Genomic DNA, 26,822 nt, shown 5'->3' with positions numbered 1-26,822 from the left:
GCTTGATGGCGTCGGGCTGGCGAGCGGAGGTTCTGGCAGTGGCCCGCGGGCGACAGCTGCCAGTGTGAGGGGGCCCGTGGTCAGAGCGTGCCGTGGCCTTGGGGAGTGGGAAGTGGAGGTACGAGCCCTCCTTATACTTCGCCATGAGTTTCCTGATCGACTCCAGCATCATGATTACCTCCCAGGTGAGCCACCGCGTTCCGCCCCAGGACTCCTCAGCCTCCCTTTCCCGAGTCGTCTCCTCCGGGCCTCAGCGATGCGGGCTGGCCCGGAGTCTCGGTCTTCTCGCCCGCGGGCAGTGCCTGCCTCACCCGTGCCCAGAGCTCGGGGAGGGTGTGGGATTTGCTGCATCCGGTTCCCTGCCACCTAGCTGTCAGGAGGCATCCTGCGGCGGTCCGCGCCCCCCGCCCAGCCTCCATTCCTCCTCACCCCACCCTACCCCCAGGTTTTCCGTTCACTTTTGGGAGAGGTCAGGTGGCCTTAGCTCTCAGAGCGGGTGCCGTGAGAAGGGAGCTGCCCCCAAAGCGCGCCGAAGCTCTGGACTGCGCCGCTGATTCATGGATTAGGGAAGAGTGTGGTTGCGGGCGCGGAGGGAGTGACTCGCCAATCCCTGCTGGCTCCTGGGGACACGTGAGGGCTTTGCTGGTTTAGCTGTCAAATCCTGAATCCGGATGCGGAGAAATTTGCCGCCGTCACTTCAGAGATCTAATAAGTATCAGGTTTCGTTTGTACAGTAACACCTCCATCCTTCATCCTCTATTTGCTGCCCACGCTTTCGGATCTTTTTCTAACCCTCTTTCCTTCCCGATTGGCCACCTTCATTCATCCGTACAGTCAGCAAACTTTTATCGATCATTATATAAAGTTCTGAGGATACAAACCTAAAATAAGACAGACTTGTCCCTGCTCTATAGAAACTTCATCTAGTGAGCCTTTTGCTTTTACCATGTCAGTTCATTGAGTTACTCTGTTTTATTTTCTTCACAGCATTTATCATAGCACTGATATTTATGTATTTGTTTATGAATTTATTTTTTGAGATAAATTCTTCATAGCTCTATCCTCCCTCCAAGTGCAAGCACTCAATAAATATTTGTTGGCCAACTGATAAAATTTGTAGAAGCTCAGACTACCTAATTACTGATCTTCCCTCCACCCCACCCCCATTTTTCCAGTAGTTTAAAGTATTCTTAATTGTTCCTTTTTTTCAAGTGGCACATGACAGAAACAGTTCCTTCTGGGGGTTTAAAGTAAACTAAATCTTAGGGGTTTTTTTCTTGTGTTTTTGTATTGCTTTATCCTAATGCTTCTGTCTTCGGAGTGGAGCATTGTCCTTGTTTCTTGAAATCCTTTTATTAAAACATTTTAGAGAGCATGAAACAAGGAACATCCTGATACGATAAATTTTTTGTTTTTAAAATTACCATTCTTTGTAAGTTTTCATAACTATAGTTTTTATTGGCTGCATAATATTCAAATGCATCAATGTACAAAAACCTGGACATGTAATTCTCTTGCTTTTCTAACTTTTCCAAGGCCTCCTGTTGCCCTTTATGACAACTCAGGGTTATTTTTAGCCCTAGTACCAACTCAAGAAAAATGACAATATTTAAGTAGCATTTTTTTCACTCAGAATAAAAATAAGAATGTCAGTGAGGAAATTGGCATTACATTATAACACTAAGATGGTTATAAACATTTTTAACATGGATATAATTGATTGACAAGTTGAACCAAGAAAGTGGCTTTCTGATCTTGTATGCCATATAATACTTTAACTTTCACACATGCATTCACATGCAATATTAAATTTAATTCTCAAGCCTACTCTTTACAAGTGAGGAACTAAGACCCGGAGAATCCTTTGTGTGGAATTGTTCTCTGTCCATATATTTCTGTGGCTACTTCATCATCATTTAGGTATCAGTAAAAATGTCACTTCAGGGAGGCTTTACCTGACGCCCTACCCCCAGTCAAGGTAGCCTCCATTCCAGCCACCTTCTGTCTCATGTCCCAGTTTTAGTTTCTTCTTCATATCTATCACTTGTTTGTTTGTGTTCGTTAGATGTAAACTCCATGAGGTCCAGGATACTCTCTGTCTTGTTTCTGCTGTATTCCCCAGCATCTAGATCAGTTTCTGGCACATAGTAGTCCTAGTAAATATTTAATAAAAAGCACCTTTCTGGAGAGGTGTGAGTACCTTAGAAACACCTTCCCCTCATTTTTCCTGTTTTGTAGGAACTGAAAGATTTATTTGAAACGAAATCTGAAATCAGAGGTCACATATTGAAGCTGGTCTGCCTCAGGCAACATCCTGGTGTAGAGATTGTCACAGGATAAAGTTCACATCCTTAATGTGGCTTATGGGGTCTCTTATGATGAGACCCAGCTCTTACCTCTTCACTTCAGCCTTGGCCCTCACCATTTCTCCCTTCAATTTATAACACACTAGCCTTACTAAACTTCTTTTCGTTCCTTAACCTGGCCATGCTACCATGCCTCCAGGTTTCCACCAGTCTGTTCTCTTTCTGGACCTTTTCCCCATATCCCTCCACTTCTTTCTCCTGGCTAACTCCTATTCAGCCTTCAGATCTCAACATGGATATCCAAAAAACCTCTTCCAGACTGGACGAGATGTCCCTATACATGTTTTCCTAGTACCCTTTGCCCGCTTCACTTATAACAGCACTATCACATTGTTTCATAATTACTTGTCTATCTCCTCCGTAGATTATAAATTCCTTAAGGCAGTGCCCATGCTCTCTTGTTTGCCATTCTACCCCTAGGGCCTGGCACGTATTAGACACTAATAAATATTTGTTAAATAAATAAAAGTGTAAATAAATGATCCAAGAAAGGGATCTTTTATTGTCAGTTCTTTAATAACTGTCCTGCCAATGGCCATCTATTTTTTCAAATCTGTAGCTAATTTTCAATGTAGGAGTTATTTTTTGTAAAAGCAACTGTTATCTAACCTCTGTATTCAGCCTTCTCTGCAGTCGTAAGGCTTATCAGTTTCAAAGTACACTCTTAAGTCCCAAGGTCAAGACTCTGCACAATTTCAAAAATCTTCTTTTTGAATAAGAGCTGTGCACTTTCTATTTTATTTGCAAAAATGTTTGAAATCGCTTTTACCTTTTGCATGCTTTTTAGACCCTCTGTAATCTTGCCAGAATTCATATTAATCTTGGACTTCTTGAATTCTCCTGGTTTTTTTTTATATTAGTTGTGTAAAACTCTTTTTAAGTGTTTCTTCAATGTGAAAGGAGCCCACAATGAAATATAAAGGTATGTATCTCTTTCTTTTTTTCTTCCGTTTCCCACCCCCTCATATAGACTTATCAATTTCATTTGTTTTCTTTTCCTTGTCTAAATCCCATTTCAGAGTGCTCTTAGTGAAATATTTTATTCTTTTTTATCCATCTCCACCATATACACTACTCCCTAAATTTCTAACTTCTCCATCTGCAGTCATGACTTCAGAAGTCATTTAAATATGGCCTCTAAACTATAAATTTAAATGTCTCCACTGGTAATGTTTTTCTTTTTTTAAGATGTTGGGGGTAGGAGTTTATTAAATTTATTTATTTTTGCTGTGTTGGGTCTTCGTTTCTGTGCGAGGGCTTTCTCTAGTTGTGGCAAGCGGGGGCTACTTTTCATCGCGGTGCGCGGGCCTCTCACTATCACGGCCTCTCTTGTTGCGGAGCACAGGCTCCAGATGCGCAGGCTCAGTAGTTGTGGCTCATGGGCCTAGTTGCTCCGCGGCATGTGAGATCCTCCCAGACCAGGGCTCGAACCTGTGTCCCCTGCATTAGCAGGCAGATTCTCAACCACTGCGCCAGCAGGGAAGCCCCTGGTAATGATTTATAATAGCCAAAGGATCTCCCAGGTAGTCTAGGGGTATTTTCTCCTAATCTATTCACCCTCTTCCTTTTCTACTCGGTCTGGATTCATGGATCCAAGCTACTTTCTCATACCTTCTTGTTTCTTTACCTACATATAAAAGTCCACGCTCGGATCACTGCTATAGTTTGTCTACTACTAACTCGGGCCTAAAGCCTTCTGTAGAAAATCATACAATGTGCAGATTGCCAATGCCATAAGGGTGTTTATGGACACCCTTAGCTCACTGAATCATTTTTTTTCTTGACTTTAATCAGCTGCTTGTTCCCTTCCCCTCATAATTTCTCTGAGTCTTTATCACTCTTTTCAAAGCTCCCTTTTCCATTTTCACCTCTCCTACTCTTAGCAGACCACCTTGCCTCCTACTTTATCAACAAAACTGAGGCCAAGAGGTATGAGCTCCTTCTATTTCCTATATCTTAATCTAAACAGTTATTTATATCCGCAACCATTCCCAATTCCTTTCCTCCCATGTGAGAAAATAAGGTGCCCCTTACTCCTGTTTAAGGCAATGTTTTCCACCTGTGCCTTTGATCATGGAGCAGCTTATTGGGAAGTGGTTAAAAGCACAAGCTTTGGAGTCAGCCACCCAGACTTCAGCTTGAATCCTGATTCCGAAACTTACTATAAGTGGGTTAACTTCTGTTAAGCCTCAGCCTTCTCTGTAATGAAGACAATCAAACCTACCTTATCTGGTTTTCATGATTAATGAGATTGCAAGGCTAAGCACTTAGAGTTTCTGGACTATACCACATGGTCAGTAAAAGGTAGCTGTTGCTAATAATAATAAATTAATAACATCATCAACTCACCTCCAGTGTTCTATCAGTTCCTTCTCATATTTGTTTATCTCTTTACTGCTTTCTTCCCCTTGGCCTGTAAATGTTTCTCTTTACCCCACATGCTTCCTTGGGCTACTCTCTAATGTTTTCTCTCTGTCTCATTCTTGGCTGTCCCTTGGGTGATTTGTGCTTACTGTCTCTACTGCCTTACCCGCCCCCCCCCCCCCCGCAGGCATCCCCAGCCCACTAGAGTCTGGTTGCTGCCTCCACCTCACTACTCAAACTGTTTTCCAAAGGTCAGCGTTGACCTACAAGTTACCAAGTCCTTTGAGCATTTTCAGTCCTGGTTCTATTGCCCGTCTCTGCTTCATTTAACACTCCTTTAAACTCTATTTCCTTGGTTTCAGGATACCATGGTGTCCTGGTGCCTATTATTTCTCTGACCATTCCTTCTCTGTCTCCTTCCTGGTCTCTTCTTCCCATTCCTTCCCTCTACTGTTTTCTTCCTGGCATATTGCCTTCTTCACTCTACATACTATTCCTGGGTGATCTCATATTCTTTGGTGGTTTCAGCTCTTAGGTGCATCTCAGCCCTGCCTTCCTAATCTGTCTTTTATGTCAATTTGGATTGCCCTCAAGCACTTAGCACATCTAAAAGTGAATCCATCATAGTCCTATCTCCCACCCTCATTCCCAAACCTTTGTTTTCTTGCAGTAGTCTTTGTGTAAAGTGGGTGGCCTCACTCTTCATCCTGTATCCCAAACTAGTCACCTTTGATTCCTCCCTGCTGATTTTACCTTCTAAGTACTCAGATCTGTTGCCTCCTCTCTAACCACTGATGTCTTAATTCAGGCCTTTATCATCTTTCATCGGGACTGCTGCAACAACCTCCTATCATGTTTCTTTTTCCACAGTGTTGTTTCCCTCAAACAGCTACCATAATGCTCCATACAAAATAAACCCAGCCATGTCTTTTCTGTATTTAAATAACTCCTCATCACCTACAGACTATGATCCAAGCTCTTTACAGTGGCCTCCAGGGCTTTCAGTCATTAGTTCTCTGTTCCTCCTCTCTTAGCCTTATTTTTAACCACTTCTTTCTTTGAATTTTATCTTCCAGCAGCACCAAACCGTGTGTAGTTACCAGTATATACCATACTATCGGGTTGGCCCAAAAGTTCGTTCAGGTCTTTCCGTAACATAACATCTTATGGAAAAACCCGCACGAACTTCTGGGCCAACCCAGTATTTCTTACCTTTGTGCCTTTACTCATGCTCTTTGCTGTCTGAAAAGAAAGCCCTGTCCTTCTACCCCCACTACCTGTCTTTTACCTGCCTAATTCTTTTTCATCTTTTAAGAGTGTTTGTTTGTTTAATATTTTAGGGATGGTGGAAACCTTTGAGTGTGTGGTGAATACCTTGGAACCTCTCTCTAGAGAAATGCATATAGCATATAACCCCCAAATTTGCACATGATATCAGGTTTTAACCCTAAATTAAATCCTCCTTCATCTAAGGTATTATCATCCCCAGAAAAATGTGTCCTAACCCCCTGCCAGATTGGTTTAGTTTCCCTCTTTCATATTCTTTTACAATATCATGTGCATGTCTCACATTATGATTATTTAGTGTCTTTGCCACTATACTATACCTCCTTGAGGTAGTAACTATCTTACTCATCTTTTTGTCCCCAGCACCTAGCACAGCACATAGAAGTTATTACCAAAAAATTGAGATTGAATGTTCCTGAAGAACAAAACATCTTTCACTGTGGACCGTTTATCCATTCAGCAAACATTTATGGAGAGCCTGCTATGTGCCAGGCATTGTGCTGGGTGCTGAAGATACAAAGATTAACAAGACAAACATGATCCTTATCCTCACAGAACTTACAATCTAATGCCTTTTTAAAAAGCATGTATTTGGGCTTTCCTGGTGGTGCAGTGGTTGGGAGTCCGCCTGCCGATGCAGGGGACACGGGTTCGTGCCCCGGTGCAGGAAGATCCCACATGTCGCGGAGAGGCTGGGCCCATGAGTCATGACCGCTGAGCCTGCGCGTCCGGAGCCTGTGCTCCGCAGCGGGAGAGGCCGCGGCAGTGAGAGGCCCGCGTACTGCAAAAAAAAAAAAAAAAAAAGCGTGTATTTAAATTAGACATTAAAAAACTGTGTGGTGAGTGCTTTTGTAAGGGAAATTCAGGGTAGAATAGGATTATATAAAAAGAGCAAGTTACCTGTATTTGGGAGACCAGAGAAGGCCTTCAAGAGGTAGTAATAATTAAGTTGCTATCTGTAGGATAAGTAGGGAGGGGACTGGAGAGAAGTTCCCATCAGAGGATAACATCTGCCAAGGTCTTGGTATGAAAGAATATTGTATCTAAAGAAGCAAAAGCAGTTCCATGTGGCTGAAAATATGAATTTGGTGGGTAGGAGGGACACAACAAGAGGAGGAGGAGTCTGCTAAACCATGCTCAAAAGTTCACACTTGCTCCTAAAGTCAGTGCGAAGGCATAAAAGATTTTTTTTTCTGAAATAATGCCATTTGCAGCAAAGTGGATGGGCCTAGAGATTATCATACTAAGTGAAGTAAGTCAGAAAGAGAAAGACAAATGCCATATGATATCACTTATATGTGGAAACTAAAATATGATGCAAATGAACTTTTTTATGAAACAGAAACAGACTCACAGACATAGAAAACAAACTTATGGTTACCAAAGGGGAAAAGGGGTGGGGGAGGGATAAATTAGGAGTTTGGGATTAACAGATACAAACTACTATATATATAAAATAAACAACAAGGTCCTACTGGATAGCACAAGGAACCATATTCAGTATTCTGTAATAAGCCATAATGGAAAAGAATATGAAAAAGAATATGTATATATATGTGTAACTGAACCATTTTGCTGTACACCAGAAACTAACACACCATTGTAAAGCAACTATAATTTTTTTTTAAAAATGTTATTCTTCAATAAAGTTCCTAGCCAATATAAGAAGAAAAGAGGAGTTGTGTCAGAGTGTGTGTATGTAGAGAAAGTTCTATTTACCAGTGGAAAACAAATGAGCTTTAGAAAGCTGAACAGAGCTGTCATGTGGCTACGGTCTCTGATGCCAGCTTGAACCAAAACTGACAACGTGAGATCCTGCAATCTTTTGGCCTTATACTGAGATGGAAACCACTTTAGTGGATTAGGCAAGACGGTGGAGAATCAGAGAAAGGTCCATGAAGGAAAACATATAGAAAATATCACTCTGTCTACTACTTTCCTTTTGTTTTTGCGGTACGTGGGCCTCTCACTGTTGTTTGCGGAGCACAGGCTCCGGACGCGCAGGCTCAGCGGCCATGGCTCACGGGCCTAGCCGCTCCGCGGCATGTGGGATCTTCCCGGACCGGGGCACGAACCCGCGTCCCCTGCATCGGCAGGCGGACTCTCAACCACTGTGCCACCAGGGAAGCCCCACTACTTTCCTTTTTTTAAAAAAATCTTAAAAATAACTCCTTTTCCTTGAAGTTGTTTTGTTTTTCTAAATACTTGTAAGCAAGAATCATCTGTAAGAAGCAAGTTTCAGTGACTCCTTTTTTATTTGCTAATTTCTCTGGCTCATAAAATGACTATCATAAGATTACAGGAAAAATATATACTTTAATTTTTTGTCTAACTTAAACAAGGATAATTTCAAAAATTGAAGAGCCTTTCAACATCTAGTCCCAGTGTTGAGGACTTTAATAAGTAGATCTTATATGGGTGGATGTCGTCTTTAATCTCTGAAATAAGCTATTTAGTTAGGCGACCTTTTATCGTAAAATAGTCTGTAGAAGACATTTCTCAAAAGATTATGTATATTGACCTTCTATCTTCTTTCTCCCCCAGATATTTTTCTTTGGCTTTGGGTGGCTTTTTTTCATGCGACAACTGTTTAAGGACTACGAGGTGAGAAGAGATCATTTTGATTATGCTAATATTATATGAATTTAGATTGTTTTAAATGAGACAAGAAAAATACCTCCATTAAAGAAAAATCATGTTCGAGAAAGACAAATATCATATGATATCACTTATATGTGAAATCTAAAGAAAATGATACAAGTGAACTTATTTACAAAACAGAAGTAGACTCACAGATGTAGAAAACAAACTCACGGTTACCAAAGGGGAAAGTGGGGGGTTGGGGGGGGTAAACTGGGAGTTTGGTTTTAACAGATATACACACTACTATATATAAAGTAGATAAACAACAAGGACCTACTGTAGAGCACAGGGAACTGTAGTCAGTATCTTGTAATAACCTATAATGGAAAGGAATCTGAAAACGTATATATATATATAAATATATATATATATATATCTGAATCAGCTGTACACATGAAACATTGTAAATCAGCTATACTTCAATTAAAAACAAAATGAGTTATGCTTGAACTTCCATGACCTGTGATGGTCAAGAAAAAAAAAGAAAAATCACGTTTACTCCCAAGATGGGAAGTTTTTGCCACTATATAATTCTTAAATTGGAGAATATAATCAAGCTTAGTTGATTTTTTTTTTTTTTAGGCAAGTTGTGTATAGCCCAGGAGCCAGGATCAAGAAATATCATGCCTTAGTCATATCAGTATATATACCAATAGCAGATAGTTATTCTTTGGGAGAGAATTTAACTTATAATGTCTCATAAATGTGTTCATTCATTTGGTATCTGGCCTTCAGTGTTAATTACCAATCGTACATCCTAAGTTAATACCAAATTCTAAGGTTGGTTCAATTCGTATCTTAAGCCTTGAATTCAGAAAGACAACAGCCTACACTGGACATTTCCTAATTAATCTTTCTCATTTAGTAATAAGCTCAATGGTTATGGACTATCTGGGGTCATTTCTAGTATGTTCTCCATTAAACTTCCCCAGGGAGTTTGAGTTATTGTCTGAAGTAGCCCAGAATTCCAGAGATTCTGTTCTGCTCAATACTTTAAGGCCTCCTAGGGAAGGTTCTAAAACTGGTCCAAGGTCTGCAGAATGTTGAAGTAACCCTTTTAGCACTAACCTGTATATATAAATCTGTAAATTTTTTTTGTCAGTGTGCATCAGGAATTCTAAATGCTACTTCTGACCCTGTCACTTCATCTTCTTGTGCTTTAAATTTTTCATCCACAGGAGGAGGATGATAATAGTGACCCATGAATTAGAAGTACTACCTACTTTCATCTATTTCTTTAGCTCCAAACTAGTTACTGTCATGGCCCTGTTTCTAATAACTTGAGAATTTCCTTAATATAAGTTTTCTGACTTGTAACCAGAAGGTTATCAACTCAATATTTCACATAAGGAAATGACTTTTAGTCTCTATTTGACTTTTAACAGGTGCGTCAGTATGTGGTACAGGTGATCTTCTCTGTGACTTTTGCATTTTCTTGCACCATGTTTGAGCTCATCATCTTTGAAATCTTAGGAGTATTGAATAGCAGGTGAGTAAAAGTACTAATTAGCTATCCTCTTAAAGAGACCTATGTTACTTTCTTTATGGTGCAAGATTTACTGGGGTCCCATACCTGAAAAAATGTGTCTGATATGGGGTTAATATCCAAAGCATGTAAAGGACTCATATAACTCAATAGCAAGAAAACCAAATAATCCAATTTAAAAATGGGCAAAGGACCTGAATAGACATTTTTCCAAAGATTTACAGGCCAACAGGTACATGAGAAAATGCTCAACATTACCAGTCATTAGGGAGATGCAAATTAAAATCACAATGAAAACAGTAAAACCACACCTCAGGTCCGTTAGAGTGGCTACATCAAAAAGACAAAAGAGGGCTTCCCTGGTGGTACAGTGGTTAAGAATCCGCCTGCCAATGCAGGGGACACGGGTTTGAGCCCTGGTCTAGGAAGATCCCACATGCCATGGAGCAACTAAGCCAGTGCACCACAACTACTGAGCCTGCGCTCTAGAGCCTGTGAGCCACAACTAATGAGCCTGCACGCCACAACTGCTGAAGCCTGTGTGCCTAGAGCCCATGCTCCGCAACAAGAGAAGCCACTGCAATGAGAAGTCCACGCACTGCAATGAAGAGTAGCCCCCTCTCACCACAACTAGAGAAAGCCCACACGCAGCAGCAAAGACCCAACACAGCCAAAATAAATAAATAAATAAATTTTTCAAAAATTAAAAAAGACAAAAGATAACAAATAGTGGTGTGGTTGTGGAGAAAAGGGAACCCTTGTGCACTGCTGATGGGATTGTAAATTGATATAGCCACCATGGAAAACAGTGTGGAGGCTCCTCAAAAAACTGAAAATAGAACTACCATATGATCCAGCAATTCCACTTCTGGAAATATATCCAAAGGAAATTAAAACACTGACTCGAAAGAGTATCTGCACCCCATGTTCATAACAACATTATTTACAATATCCAAGATATGGAAAAAACCTAAGTGTCCATCAAAGGATGAATGGATAAAGTGTGGAATGTATATACAATGGAATATTATTCAATCATAAAAAATGAAGAAATCCTACCATTTGTGATAACACAGATGGACCTTGAAGGCATTATGCTAAGTGAAATAAGTCAGACAGAGAAAGACAAATACTGTATGATTTCACTTATATGTGGAACCTAAAAACAAAAATAAGAACACCAAACTCATAGAAAAAGAGATCAGATTGGTAGTTGCGAGAGGCAGGGTGTTTGAGGAGGGGGAATTGGAGGAAGGTGGTCAAAAGGTACAAATTTCCAGTTATAAGGTAAATAAGTTCTAGAACACTGCTGTGTGATATATAGGAAATTTAAGAGAGTAAATCCTAAGAGTTCTCAACACAAGGAGATTTTTTTTTGTATCTATACGAGAGAATGATGTTAACTAAACCTTTTGTAATAATTTCGCAGCATGTGTAAGTCAAACCATCATTCTAGACACCTTAAGCTTATACAGTGGTCTATGTTAGTTATTTCTCAATAAAACTAGAAAATAAAATTTATTATCACAACCTGGAAGTTTTACTGATATCTAAGCAGAGGTCAGCAACCTTTCCTGTGAAGAGCCAGATAGTAAATATTTTAGGCTTTGTGGGCCACACCGTTTCTATTGCAACTACTCAGCCCTGCTGTTGTAGAGCCAAAGCAGCCACAGGCAATATGTAGTCAAATGGGTGTGACTGTGTTCCAGTAAAACTTCATTTATAAAAACAGGTGCCTGGCTGGCCATAAGTAGTGATCTAAGTAGTGTAGAAAGGACTATGACTCAGATAGTCTAAAACCAAAATTATTGTTTTTGGTAGCTGGTGTCCCCCAACTTTTGACTCATTTATAATTCACAATCCCATATAGTAAGACACCTCACTCAGTTACTTGGATTTATATTCCTCAAATAGCTTATCTTAAAGAGTATGGAAGTAGCGTTGCTAAAATCTCGTTCTTCTTTAGGTGCTTTTTTGGGGGATTGGGTAGGCTGAGACATGTCTTCAGTTATACCTATTTTTTCATACTAACATTTGGTCCTACTATGTAACAGAATTATGGACCGTGATCATATATTATTACCTGTGCATTGACTATTCAGAATACTTTTCAAAGGAAAATCTTGGACCTGACCAAGAGTATTCTTTTGGCTCCTCTCTAAACAGAAGTGGTATAGCCTCCTATTCAAATATGTAATCTTGTTGGTATCCTTAATTTTCTCAAGAGAATGTCATTTTACCCTCAGCTCAAATGACAGTTAAAATATATGGTTTGCTTTTAATTGGCAATATGGATTACACATGTCATTTCAAACCCACTGCCTCCCAATATCTTTCAGAAACTTAGCTGAAATACTACGTATGATTGCCTGGAGGATGTGCATATTGTTTGTTTCTCCATATGCTCAAAAGTGGGTAATCCAGATGAGCAAAAGCTGTCAGTTTATCTAAACCAAATGGTATTGGCTCTCTGTAGGGTAGCCTTTACTGAATAGCTCTTTATTTTATGATTCCTGCCATCTACACTAAGGAGTAAGCAGAAGAAATAGCCCTCTGAAACTCATTAGTGTTTCTCTTGAAAGGATGTTGTGAAGAACATTGTTAATTGCCCTCATATTTTCTTCTTTATGAAATCTTTGGAGAAATTTCAATATGATCGTGGTAATAATTCAGTAATAATAAATCAATAGTAATTATGCTTACTTTATGTAATTTGTTTTTCTTACATACACTATGATTTATCTAACTGATCAATTTTTCTATTTTACATTGACTATTAGAAAACGTAAAGCTAAATTTATGACCCACCTGTAGCAAGTTTCTAGAACTTTATGGTGAGCATTTTCATAATAACCATCAGGCCTGCCCTGATATTCTACCTATATTTTGCTACTGTTTTTCCTTCCTTTCTTATTTCCTTATAGTTTATTTCATCATCCTGTATTTTATATGTACTCATAAACCACTTAACCACTTAATCTTTTTTGAAACAAGTCCTAGTTTTAAGTAAGTTTAAAATCAATAAACTTGACACCATCGAGAAAGTGAACAGATATCCCACAAATTGGAGAAAATTTTTGTAAATCATGAATCTGCTATGGGACTTCAATCTAGAATATATAAAGAACTCTTACAACTCAATAATAAAAAGACAAATATCACAATTAAAAAATTGACAAAGGATCTGAATAGGCATTTCTCCAAATAAGATATGCAAATGGACAATAAACACATGAAAAGATGCTCAACATCTTTAGCCATCAGGGAAATGCAAATCAAAACCACAATGTAATACCACTTGACACCCACTAGGATGGCTATAACCAAAAAGACAATAACAAGTGTTGACAAGGCTGTGGAGAAATTGGAAACCTCATTTGCTATGGTAAAAGGTAAATGATACAGACACTTTGCAAAATAATAGCAGTCTTCAAAAAATTAAATATTGTTATTATATGACCCAGCAATTCCACTCCCTGGTAGATACCTAAAGAGAAATTAAAACATGTCTACACAAAAAACTCCTATATGAATATTTATAGCATTGCTATTTATAATAGCTAAAAAGTAGAACAACCCAAATGTTCACCAACTAATGAATGGATAAACAAGATGTGGTATATTCATACAACAGTATGAATATTATTCAGCCATAAAAAGGAATGAAGTATCAATAGATGCTGCACATCGTTGAACCTTGAAAACATTATGCTAAGTTAAAGAAGTCAGTCACAAAAGATCACATATTACATGATTCCACATACATGAGATGTCCAGAATATGTAAGTCCATAGAGACAGAGAGTATATTGGTGGTTTCCTAGGGCTGGGGAGGTTGAAAGGAAAGGGGAGTGATTGCTAATGGGTACTGGGTTTCATCATGGAGTGAGAAAAATGTTCTAAAATTGATTGTAGTGATGGTTGCACAATGATGTGACTATACTAAAAACCATTATATTGTACACTTTAAACATGTGAATTATGTCTCAATAAATTGTTATAAAAAGAAGCCCTAAAATATTTTAATCAATAAGTAAAATATATTTTATAAGCAGTAGTAAAAGTGGTCATGCAAATCAGATGTTTATACTGAGAGTACAGAAGAAGTATTTATGTGTCTTTATAACACATATTAACATTTATTTTCTTTTAACTCATATTGAAATAGGACTCCCAGTGGTAAGTGAAACAAGTCATTCTACCAATAATATATATTGATAAATGTTATTATACATTGTCTATGAATATGACTAGAGCATTAACAGTCTCAATTTAATAAGTAAAATTCTTAGGAGGTTAAGATGGCCATATATACCTTTCAGAACTTTGTATTTTTTAATCTCTATAAATGAGCAGATAGTAACAACCTAGTTGACTAATTAGATGGGATATATTCAGTATTGAGTTCAAAGAGCAAGAGATCCTTTGGAAGACTAAAGAGAGTGAAAGTAGCTGCCCTCTTCCCCTCCTAGTGATATTCTTTGACATTTGTTTCAGCTCCCGTTATTTTCACTGGAAAATGAACCTGTGTGTAATTCTGTTGATCCTGGTTTTCATGGTGCCTTTTTACATTGGCTATTTTATTGTGAGCAACATCCGACTATGTGAGTATTTTACCCTTGTGTCAGCACATAAGATGAGTATTCTTAGGGATTGAGGGTGTAGAGAGTTTCATTTCTATATTACTTTCAGTAGCTACTGTTGTTTGAGGGCACCTCATACACAGCATCTTTAAAAGATTGGTACAAGGGGCTTCCCTGGTGGCGCAGTGGTTGAGAGTCCGCCTGCCGATGCAGGGGACACGGGTTCGTGCCCTGGTCTGGGAAGATCCCACATGCCGCGGAGCGGCTAGGCCCGTGAGCCATGGCCGCTGATCCTGCGCAGTCTGGAGCCTGTGCTCCACAATGGGAGAGGCCACAACAGTGAGAGGCCCACGTACCACAAAAAAAAAAAAAAAAAGATTGGTACAAAATAAATACTGAATGAATGATTAGGTTATTTGTCCTGCCACAGCTTTATTTGTTTCTACTATAATATCTTTCCTTTCATTTTTCCAATGCAGGGTACTATTTGTACTTTCTGATTTGTACTGGGAATTGTTATTAGTACTTTATCAGAAAATGACCTTTTTCCCCCCTTTAACTGTCATTTTAAAAGACTTCTTGCATTCTTTTTCTTTAATTAATTAATTTATTTATTTTTGGCTGCATTGGGTCTTCGTTGCTGCACGCAGGCTTTCTCTAGTTTCGGGGAGAGAGGGCTACTCTTTGTTGCGGTGCAGGGGCTTCTCATTGCGGTGGCTTCCCTTGTTGCAGAGCACAGACTCTAGGGCGCGCGGGCTTCAGTAGCTGCAGCGCAAGGGCTCAGTAGTTGTGGCTCACGGGCTCTAGAGCACAGGCTCAGTAGTTGTGGCGCACAGGCTTAGTTGCTTCACAGCATGTGGGATCTTCCTGGACCAGGGCTCAAGCCCGTGTCTCCTGCATTGGCAGGCAGATTCTTAACCACTGCGCCACCAGGGAAACCCAAGAATTCTTGCATTCTTAAAGAAAAAGAAATGTCTCCCCTAACTCAACCCACATCTTAATTTCAGCCAAATTTCTCTTATGATGGTAAGAGGTTTAGAAAACAATTTCTAAAACTTATATTGTTCCATCATTCATTTGCCAAGTGAGCAAGCCAACCAAATATTAATTAGAATGATCCCATAAACTTATGTGGAGAAAGCTCTTTATCATATATGTATTTCACCTTGTCTCCTCTTTCTTAGTGCATAAACAGCGACTGCTTTTTTCCTGTCTCTTATGGTTGACCTTTATGTATTTCTTCTGGAAACTAGGAGATCCATTTCCCATTCTCAGCCCAAAACATGGTGAGTGTATATGTGGTGGGGAGAGGGAAAGTGTTGTTTATAATTTTCTAATTTGAAAAAAATCAATTTTGAGTTATAAATATCAAATATATATACACATAGTAAATATACAGTAAATATATAAACACATAGTTGCCAATTGTGATTATTATCATCACGGAGCAAACAGGTTGCTATGATAGAGAATAATGCAGATAAGGATATCAAATTTAATGCAAGGCCTTAGCATCAACCTTTCTGAGGAGGTGGTATTCAAGCTGAGATTTAAAGGACAAGATCAAAGGTAGACCCAGCAGGAAGGCACAGGAAACATCATGTAAAGCCCTGAGGTAAAAAAAGACTGGTGTATTCAAGAGTGAGTGAGAGACAGAATGGAGACTAGTGGTATAGATTTTTTATTTGGGTGACTAGATAGCTGGTGATGTCATTTGCTGAGATAAGTAATACAGAAGAAGGAAGATAATTTTAGTTTGGAATATGTTGAATTTGATTTGCCTGTGTGCATCTAAGTGATATTCAGTAGGTAATTGGATACACAAGTCAGGAACTTAGGAAAAAGGTATGGATTTATCTGTCCTCTTGGAGATAATTTCAGGAATCTGAAAAGTTAGATGTCAGCTAAATGCTATTAGGTGAGACTGGGGAAACAGGCAAGATCACCCAAGGAAAATATATAGACAGAAATGAAAGAAGGAATTCTGGCCCATGCAGAGCAAAAAAAAAGACCAAGAAAAAGCAAGTAGAGAAGAAAATGGGAAAACCAAGGGAAATTGTGGTATGAAAGCCAAGAAAGGAAAATAATTTTAAATAGGAATGATTCAATGTCATAAATGATTAAATAAAACAAGGATTGGAAAATGTTGTTGCATTTTGCAACCAGAAGAAAATTTGTGACCATATTATAATAATGGCTAAGAGTCCAAGCTCTAGAGCTAGACTGTTTGGGTTTTAATCCTGACTCTGCCCCTTGTTAGCTGTGTGGCCTTGACTAAGTTACTTGACCTCTCTGTGCCTCCATTTCCTCATCTGTAAAATGTGATATTCAATAATATCCACCTCATAGGGTTGTTATGAGGATTAAATTAATTGTAAGTAGAATACTTAAAACAGTACCTGTTATATAACAGGTGTTTGGTGAGTGTTACCTATTCTATTGTCATTACAATTATTAATGAAAGTACTTTTCATTGGGTGAAGAAGAATGGGTTAAAAGCTGAATTGCAGCCAATTGAAGAATAAATGGAGTTGAAAGAAGCTTGGCTATTAAGGGGTAGATAGAGAGGATTGGTAACTAGATGTAAACTCAAGGCCAAGGACAGACTTTTTCTTAGGAAAGAGACTTGAAACTGAAAGGAAAGAACCAGCAAAGGAGGAAAGATTGAAGATACAAGAGATAAGAGGACAGGAAATGGAACAAGATTTTGGAGGAGGTGGAAGGGAAATTAGATCAAAAGCACAGGTAGAGAAGTCTTAGCTTCGGACACCATCTTGTTCTGAGGGGGGCAAGTTGGAAGGATGATTACAGATGTAAATAGTTATAGTAGAATGAAGGTAGTTTATGTCTAATAACTTCTTTCTTATATAATAAGCACATTAGCTAAAAAGAACAGATTGGAAAAATGAGTTAAAGAGTATCTGCTGAGGGGTAGGGGGAGAAATGGCTGACCAAGGGCGAGATAAGGATTCCTTAGTAGTGTGTGATTTCTGTTAAGACTGGAGACCATACACCTGTAATGGCATCAGTGTCAGTATGCATTCTAGCAGTTTGGGGCAGCTCAGTCATGGGCACAGGGAAGGCAGAGTGTTAGACTGATCCAGAGTTGGGAGTTTGCAGGATCAGTGCTTCAGGAGAAGAGTAGAGGACTGAAAGTCCTGGAGAGAGAAGTTAAAGCAAACAAGCTTGGAGTCCAAGCTCAGCAGAGAAGGAAATGGAAGCTTGGAGGAGGCAAAAGATTAGAGACCAGCAGTCATAATGACCTCTAAAATGGTGTAGTGGAAATACAGGCACAAGAGGACTCAAATATTGGAAGCTCAGCTTCAAAGCTAGTAGAATTCCTGAACGGCAGCTCTGGCATTAGGCCTTAGGAGTGGTTGGCTGAAGTGATTCTATCCTAGAAATAGGAAGTGAAAACAAACTTAAACTAGTTTTTTCCTGTGACACTACCTGAGTTATTCTTAGCATTGCTTTCTCTCATGTATCCCCAATACATCAACAATAGTATTTATTTTAACTACCAAGTTGATTTTCAGCCTTCTCAAATAATAGGAAACCATTGATAATTAGAATACAACTGAGTATCAAAAACTCACGTACTTACATTTGAATTACTCATTCTGTAAATTCAGCCCATTTATTAGATGCATTATGTGTGTATTGATGGCAAAAATGAATAAGACAAAGGTAGGTAAAGAGCTTATGACATTAGGGGAAAATGTATAGATTGAAGTTAACTATAGTAAGAAGTAGTATCTGCTATTTATACTTTTCCAGCAGATTTGCTTTCCTAATTTTTTTGCCAAACCTTTTACTAAAAGTACTACCTTACTTTGTTAGAGTTCACACTACCTTGAATAAATAGACAATAAGTGTTACTTATAACTGTTGTTATTATTTTACTATTACCATTACCCAAGAATAGAATGATTCTGGAAGCATTTGAGATAAGAAGAAAATCAATAGACATATTTATTAGAGAAAAATCTACATATTAATAATTAAAATTTAGCTTATGTAAGTTAGCTAAAAGTAATGGTTGCTGTTTTCAGTGATGTTTCCTTCTGCTGTGCAGGTGAAAGCCGTTTTACCTGTATCACCTGGCATTAATTGCTTTGATATTTTTAGGGATCTTGTCCATAGAACAACTCATCAGCCGGGTAGGTGTGATTGGGGTGACTCTCATGGCTCTTCTTTCTGGATTTGGTGCTGTCAACTGCCCATACACTTACCTGTCCTACTTCCTCAGGTAACAAGAGTTTTGTCTCTTTTCTTTTTCCCCATTACTTATTGAATACATATGTCATATCGTGCCACCATCATTAATACTTAAATATTAGATCTATGACACTGCCTTTTTACTCTTCTCTGTCCTTATGGGCATTGACCTAGGAATCTTTCAAATAAATCTTATCACTTATATTGCTTGCCCTTGTTATTTGTCCTACATTTATTTATTTTTAAAATGGCAATTTCAATCTGACCTTCTCCACCCCCTTTTCACCCCCACTTTTTAAAGACACATTTTTAGTGGACAGCAATGTGAGCTAGTCTCAACTTCAGCAAATCAGTTCCTCCCAAAAGTAGAACAGTAGATGACAATGCCAAGTTAAAACTGTGCATACACGTATATCCTAAATGTCACTGGATCAAAGTTAAGCAAGTCTATAAGAGAGCTAGTTACCTTCCACTTCCCTGAGGCCCCAGAAGAATTAGCTATTAAAAAATGACAACAAAAACATTTTTGCTTATTATAGTTATTTTAATATTCCTCAGAAAAAATACAATTCCTTGAATTATAGGGTAACAATTGAGGTTTATGTGTTTCTCCAGCTGCCTTGTATTATGCCCAGGGATGGAACCCAAAACTTTGCTAACAGCTTGTGCTTATTATAGGAATGTGACTGACACAGATATTGTAGCCCTGGAACGGCGACTACTCCAAACCATGGATATGATCATAAGCAAAAAGAAAAGGTAAGATATCAGCACATTAATGCTGTTAGAATTTCTCAACAAGGAAATTTGACATGAATTGGTGCTAACAGGGAATTTCATCTCATTTCATTTTTAAGTTAGGGAACCATCAAAGACTTAGTGTCTAATCTTATGTGAAAGAAAATTTTCAAATTCAACCTTAGTTCCTAACTTTAGATAAATTCTCTTGAGATAAATTTTAGAATAACTTTTAAATTTGAAGGTATTCTACACTGGATGTTTTAAAAGTCTATTGTGCTGCATTTTTACAAACTTTTTCATGCCTTATTTCAACTTCCCTTTCTCCAACTACTTTAAAAAATCCTTCAAGTCTTCCAGCTATTTTTGTTGTTTTTATTATTTAAAAACTACTTTTAAAATGTATGTTTTCGAGGTGACATTTCTAGAAATCTATATCACAGCGGGTAAAAGCATAGGCTCTAGATTCAGACTATCTGAATCTGAATCTTTGGCCTACAACTCACAGTGTGACTTTGAGCTAGTTGCTTTATTTCTTTATGTCTTGGTTTCCTTATCTGTAAAATGGAAATAATAATAATGAGTTGACTAACATGTAGAGTTCTTAGAACAGTGAACTATACATAGCCAAGGAAAACTATCTAACTTATTAATAATCTCAGCAGGAGAATCATTTGGTTTTAATACTTTACCTTTATTTATTCATTCATATAGTCATTCACTTAATAATTATATAGAAAGCCTACTTTATGCGAGGCACTGTACTAAATGCTGAATACTACATAGAGATAGAATGATGAACGAGGTAATCAGTTCCTACCTTCATGAAGCTTATTGGTCTACTGTTTTTATTAGAGTTATTAGTACTCATATAAAAATGATGTCATAGAAGTTTTAAATTGCATGAGTGTTTTTCCATTTCATGTTTCTTCTTTCAACACTTTACTGTAGTAAGATACATAATCAAGTCAAAGCAGACTTAATATAAGAGAGAACAATAGACATTAGAATGATAAAGAGGTCCAGATTCACCAACTAATTATTTATCTCCATTTGTATACATCTTTACTAAGGGAGTGGAAGTAGATACACATGTGTATACATTTGTTTACTTATATATGTTTTGTTCACATTCATGCTCTACAGTTTATTTTACATGAATGAATATGAATGTAGATTTTTAGAATATAACAACAAGGGCAACATTGTTCAATATTAAAAGATACTTGTATAGGAACATACTATTTTGATTCCCATGATCATTCTCCCTTGTACTATATTTATTTTATTTATATAGAGAGATGAATATAAAGTCATGACCCATGTCATTGTGGATGTGTACTTTTAAGCCATTTCATCACTAGTCATGCTGAGGAATTGGCTCTGATCTATACATGTACCCCTATAGACCTTGTTAAGTCAGGGTCTGGGATGGTTTGTGGTCCTGCCGTAGGTCTTACTAATTTGAGTGGCTCTCAGAAGAATCAGCCCCCCAACTTAACCTAATTATCACGGTTCTTTACCCAGTGGAGCTAACAGGGCAGATAGACAGCTAACTTGACAACACTGCAACCTTTGAGGTTCATACAATGTCTTAGCTATTTACCAAAATATTGAAAAAATGTTTCCAGAAACACTCGTAGCTGCAGAAGAGTAGTGACCAGAAAACATCTTTCAATTTAACAGCAGAGGGCCCTAGTGAGATGACATACACGAAAAATAGTATCTGTTATGTACAGAAAAGTTAATGGTTGAAAATGGGGGCAGGAAAGAGGCATACTGTCTTCTCACTTGGAACACCGAATAGAGGATAAGGTTTATAGTATTTGGAAAATATTCATCAAAAACCTAGTTCAGATAGTATAAATATGCTGAGTTAGTGATCAAAGCCTTTCAGCTTTTTTCAGTTTGAGAGAATTAAGTGACCTGTTATTTTGTTTTATTTTTCTGTTGACTTAGATTTTAAAGCTTTTGTTTTGGAGATCTATGATATAACTGAAGTATAGTCTTTTTTCACAAACAATATTAGTTTTGAAATTGTAGTTTTGTAGAAGATAAAAAATACAGTTATGCAACTACACACCATGGTATAAGGAAAAGAACTTGAACTAGACAATCACTTTACAAGAAACTTGTTAAGTCATCTTGAGCAAATACTAAACTGTCTCAGTTTTCTCATTTGTAAAATGGTGGGGTTAACTAAAGGGTCTCTAGGATCCCTTTCAACCCACAAATTCTGAATTTATACTTTTTCACACAGCTTATGACATACAAAAACAAAAAACCTAGAGTACGTAGAGTATGTAAAAGTTAATGCAAGCTATTACTATGAGGAAAAACCTTATCTCTACCCTTGAATTAGAAACAGGAAAAATTGTTAAAAACAAATATTCAAAGGCAATGGAAAATGAACAGAGACAGGTAGAAATTTGAAGAGTGTCAGGTAACTGCATGTTTGTGGTTTTCTTGCCTCGGAGTGCTCTTCAACCACTGCCCACTCAAGTATACAGATTGATAGAGTTCAAATCAGCAGAGTAACTGGAAAATTTAAAGGGAAAATTTTGAAAGCAAGAGAGATGCAGAAGGACTGAGATCTACAATCTACATATAAACTCTGCCCAAATCCCTGCCTCATCACTAAACTATGCATGTGTAGAGGAAATACCAGAGAGCTGAGAAGTAGGCGGAAACTAGAAAGGGGTCTACCCTTGAAAGACAGCATTGCCTCTTAATGAGATTTGCAAGTTTGTTGTGTCTTTGACTGAGTGCATTGTCTGAACAGTATGTAAGTTAGACATTGTTGGATGACAGAAAGTGACAGGTATGTAAGTTAGACAAGTAGGATGACAGAAAGTGAAATTCTTACTTGGCTTGAGGTGTCAGAAGGTACAACTCAGGACTGGCAAAGCAATTAGAAATTTAGGAGGGATCCCTAGAAACAAAGGGACCACAGAGAGGGTAAGCAAGGCCTAAAATCTGATTATAAAATCTGCCCAAATTCTTTGTTGACCACTAACCTGCTCAGGCTCAGAGGAAACGACCAGGGAGTCAGGCTAAAGAAAGAGCCGCTAAGAGTTGAAAAGCTGAGCAGAAACGTTAGTTACTGCACACAGTAAGTATGACAGTTTCACATTTCGAGTCCAGGTAAATTAACTGCTTACTAGAACAAAAAAAGAGCAGTCCTCAGAAAAATAAAACAGATTCCAAAGCCACTAAAACATAATATCTACAATGTCAAGTTTTCAATCAGAACTTACTAGACATACAAAGAAACAGAATTGTGCAACCCATATTCAAGATAAAAAGCAACTAATAGACACAACTCCAGGGGGGCCCAGATAACACATTTAGCAAACAGACTTGAAAACAGCTATTATGAATACATTCAAAGAAATGAAGGAAGCATAATATTAATTAGTGAACAGAAAAGGAGTCTCAAAAGAGAAATAGAAACTATATTTTAAAAAAGAAACAAAAGAAAATTCAAACCTGAAAACTACAGTAACTGAAATGAAAATTTTACTATGTAGACTTAGCAGAATTGAGATGGCAGAAGAAAGAATCAGTGAACTTGAAGGCAGATCAATAGAAATTATTCAGTCTGAAGAATAGAGAAATCAAAGATGGAAGAAAAATGAACAAAATCTCAGGATGAAGCAATATCAAGCAGTCTAAATACTTGTAGTTGGAGTCCTAGAAGAAGGAGAAAGGGGCCAAAAAAGTACTTGAAAAAATAATGGCCAAAAGCCTTCCAAATTTGGTGGAAAACATTAATTTACAGATCTAAGAGGCTTAAGTAGGGGAACCACAAAACTACACCTAGGTTCATATAGTCAAATTGCTAAAAGATAAAGAAAAAATCTTGAAAGCATCAAGAGAAAAATGATAAATATAGGGGAACAACAAAAAAAGTAATGGTTGCTGAACAAGGTTGTAGAATACAAAGTAAACATACAAAAATTAATTGTATTTTTATATTACTAGAAATTAAAAATACAGTCACTCAAAAAAAAAGAAATACTTAGGTATAAATCTAACACAACACATACAGGACTTATATGCTGAAAACTATGAAGTGCCGATGAAAGAAATCAAAGGTCTAAATAGAGAAACATCCCATGTTTAATAGATTGGAAGACTCAACGTAGTAAAGATGTTAATTCTCCCCACATTGATGTACACGTTTAATGTAAGTCATTTCAAAATCCCAGCAAGATTTTTTGTAGATACACACAAAATTATTCTAAAGTTTATATGGAGACACGAAAGTACTAGACACTTTTTCAAAATAGCTAAAACAATTTTGAAAAAGTAAAATGAACAGTATCAGTCTATCTGATTTCAAAACTTATTATACAGCTATAATCAAGGATTATATTGGCAGAGGTATAGACACATAGACCAATGGAGCAGAATAGAGGACTCAGACCAACAGAAAAATGCCCAACTAATTTGTTTACAAATTTGCAAAATCAATTCAGTGGAGGAAAGATAGCCTTTTCAACAAATGGTGCTTGAACAATTGGACATCCATAGATTTTTTTTAAATGAATCTCAGTGTAAGTCTCACACCTTATACAAAAATTAATTCAAAATGTAAAACTGTAAAACTTGGTAGAAAATAGGAGAAATATTTGAAATCTAGGGCTACACAAGAGTTCTTAGACTTGGCACCAAAAGCACAATTTATAAAAGGAAAAATTGATAAATTGGACTTCATCAAAATGAAAAAATTTCACTCTGTGAAAAACCCTGCTAAGAGGATGAAAAGAAAAATTACAGACTGGGAGAGAGTATTTGCAAACCACATATCTGAGAAAGAACTAACTTTCACAAGTTAGAGAAAAAAAAAAAAATCAAACAGTCCAGTTAGAAGTTGGGCAAAAGACCTGCACAGACACTCACTGTACACGTTGTATAAATGGCAATTAAGCACATGAAAAGGCTTTTTAACATCATTAGCCATTAGAGAAATGCAATTAAAACTATGAGCTATTACTACATACCTATTAGAATGACTAAAATAAAAATTAGTGACAACAACAAATGCTAGTAAGGATGCAGAGAAACTGGATCACTCATACATTGCTGGTTAGAATGTGGAATAGTATAGTAACTCTGGAACACAGTTTAGCAGTTTCTTAAAAAAACTAAACATGCAACTATTACACAACATAGCAATTGCACTCCTGGGTACTTTTTCCAGAGGAATGAAGACTTATCTTCACACAAAAATTTGTGCCTTAATGTTTATAGCAGTTTTATTCATATTAGCCAGAAATGGAAGTAATCCAGATATCCTTTAATGGATAAATAGTTAAAGTGTGGTTTATCCATACCACAGAATACTGCTGAGTGATAAGAAGTTATGAACTACTGATAGATGCAACAACCTGTATGAATCTCCAGAAAATTATGCTGAGTAAAAAAGCCAATTCACAAAGGGTGCATACGGTATGATTCTATTTATATAACATTTTTTAAATGACAAAATGGAAGTGGAAACAGATTCGTGGTTGCCAGGGGTTAAAGAAGGCCTGGGGGTGGGAGGAGGGAAGTGGGCTATACAAGGGCAACGTGAGGAATCCTTGTAGTAATGGAAATGTTCTGTATTTTGACTCTATAAGTGTCAGTATCCTGGTTGTGATATTGTACCCACAAGATTTCCATTGGGGAAAGGTGGGTAAAGGGTACATGGTATCTCTGTATTTTTTTTATAACCCCATGTGGATTTACAGTTATCTCAAAAGAAAATGTTTAATTAAAAAAGTAATTGCTGACTTCCAACCAGAAGCGATGGATACCAGAAAACGGTAGAATGGAGTATTTAAACCATAGTAGACATTTTTCAGCTTCTTTACGTGCAAACTACTACCAAGTACATACTTCTTCTAGTGATTACCTCTTTGCCTGTTGTGGGGCCACAATGCAGTGTCTGTCATCTTTACATGTTCAAGAGGTTCCACTCCACAGCCAGTCATTATGTTTATTGTATTATAGACATTGAAACTAAAGACAACAGAAATGCGCTTCTGTGTGCCCTATCTCCCTCTGCCTTCCTTTAATTCAGCATGGTAGGTTGATGTAAATGAGTGGGATAGAACCTCTTCCCTTTTGCTCCAGCTTTCCCAACTATGAAAATAGGAAAACTAAGACTTATGAGTCTCGCCAAGTCAAAATCTCCCTAGGTCTGAGCCTCTTCTTGGCTGTTCTACATCTTCCAATAATGCTGAGTTACGGTGCACATGCGTAATTAAAGGAAAATGCAGAAGGAGCTAATACAACTTGGGAGCTATATTCCATTTACTCAGTATCGCGGTAAAGGTCATTTTAAGGAGGAAACAATTAAGTCAGTGTGGCTAACACACTTAATATTCTTTATTGTTAATATCATTTTAGCCAATGGCTTAAAGAATTTAGCCCACAAAAATACCATTTGGTATTTGGTACCATTGGTTCCATTTTTATTGGTCCTAACCATGAATACCAATGCTGCTTCTTTATCCTTACCACTTCTATCTCTTGTCATCCTTTTGAGGTTAACCTTGAGTTAAAGTTTTCTTTAGTTCTACAACTCTTTTTATTAGACTCATTCTGGTTTACTTTAAGCCTGTAGGCCTTGGCCTATTGTACTCTTCAAGAAGCCATTTATGCACAAATGCTCTATTTTTCCTCACAAGGACCCTATTCTATGTGGTGGGCTGGAACATGCCAGCAGCCACCACTGAGGCGGTAGGTCCTTCCACAGACTGACAGGACAAGAGGAAGGACAAGTTTTCCATTGATTTATTCGGTAGTAGGGGGAGACTGTCATTAAAGGGAGAATGGTGTTTTAGAAGAGGCCAGGTTTATGTGATTTTCTGAGGTTTTTGTTTGTTTGTTTGTTTTTCTTTTGTCTGCTTTTAAAAAGGAAAGAAAAAAATATTTATTGAGTTCCTACCCTGTACCTGATCCTTTAGCTAGGCATGTTAGCTATTGTTTTATTTTGTTTTTAAATGATAATGGTAATAATTAAATATATTATTTCATTGATCTTCACAATCATCCAGAGATGAGGAAATGAAAACTCTAAGGTCTCACAGTTTCCAAGTTGTAGAGGCAGTCCTCAAATTTATTGCCTACTCCAATTCTGTGCTCC

The 26,822-nt window shown here is 37.6% G+C and overlaps 1 protein-coding gene across 2 annotated transcripts in view; it reads left to right on the top strand.

The window, feature by feature from the left end:
- Positions 1–26: 26 nt before the first annotated feature.
- The window catches only part of GPR89A (G protein-coupled receptor 89A), a 41,991-nt gene continuing 15,195 nt past the window's right edge, over positions 27–26,822 (top strand). For both annotated transcript variants that reach the window (XM_060139140.1, XM_060139141.1), the window contains exons 1-7: positions 27–185; positions 8,562–8,621; positions 10,046–10,149; positions 14,643–14,749; positions 15,913–16,014; positions 18,857–18,977; positions 19,625–19,705. In XM_060139140.1, the coding sequence (XP_059995123.1) occupies positions 144–185; positions 8,562–8,621; positions 10,046–10,149; positions 14,643–14,749; positions 15,913–16,014; positions 18,857–18,977; positions 19,625–19,705 (617 nt within the window). In that variant the 5' untranslated portion in view covers positions 27–143. The remainder of the gene's footprint in view (positions 186–8,561; positions 8,622–10,045; positions 10,150–14,642; positions 14,750–15,912; positions 16,015–18,856; positions 18,978–19,624; positions 19,706–26,822) is intronic.

The sequence above is a fragment of the Lagenorhynchus albirostris genome, chromosome 2 (genome assembly GCF_949774975.1).
Source record: "Lagenorhynchus albirostris chromosome 2, mLagAlb1.1, whole genome shotgun sequence".
Taxonomy (NCBI): domain Eukaryota; kingdom Metazoa; phylum Chordata; class Mammalia; order Artiodactyla; family Delphinidae; genus Lagenorhynchus; species Lagenorhynchus albirostris.
Note: the sequence above shows the minus strand (reverse complement) of the source record. Positions and strands in the feature narration are given on the sequence as shown.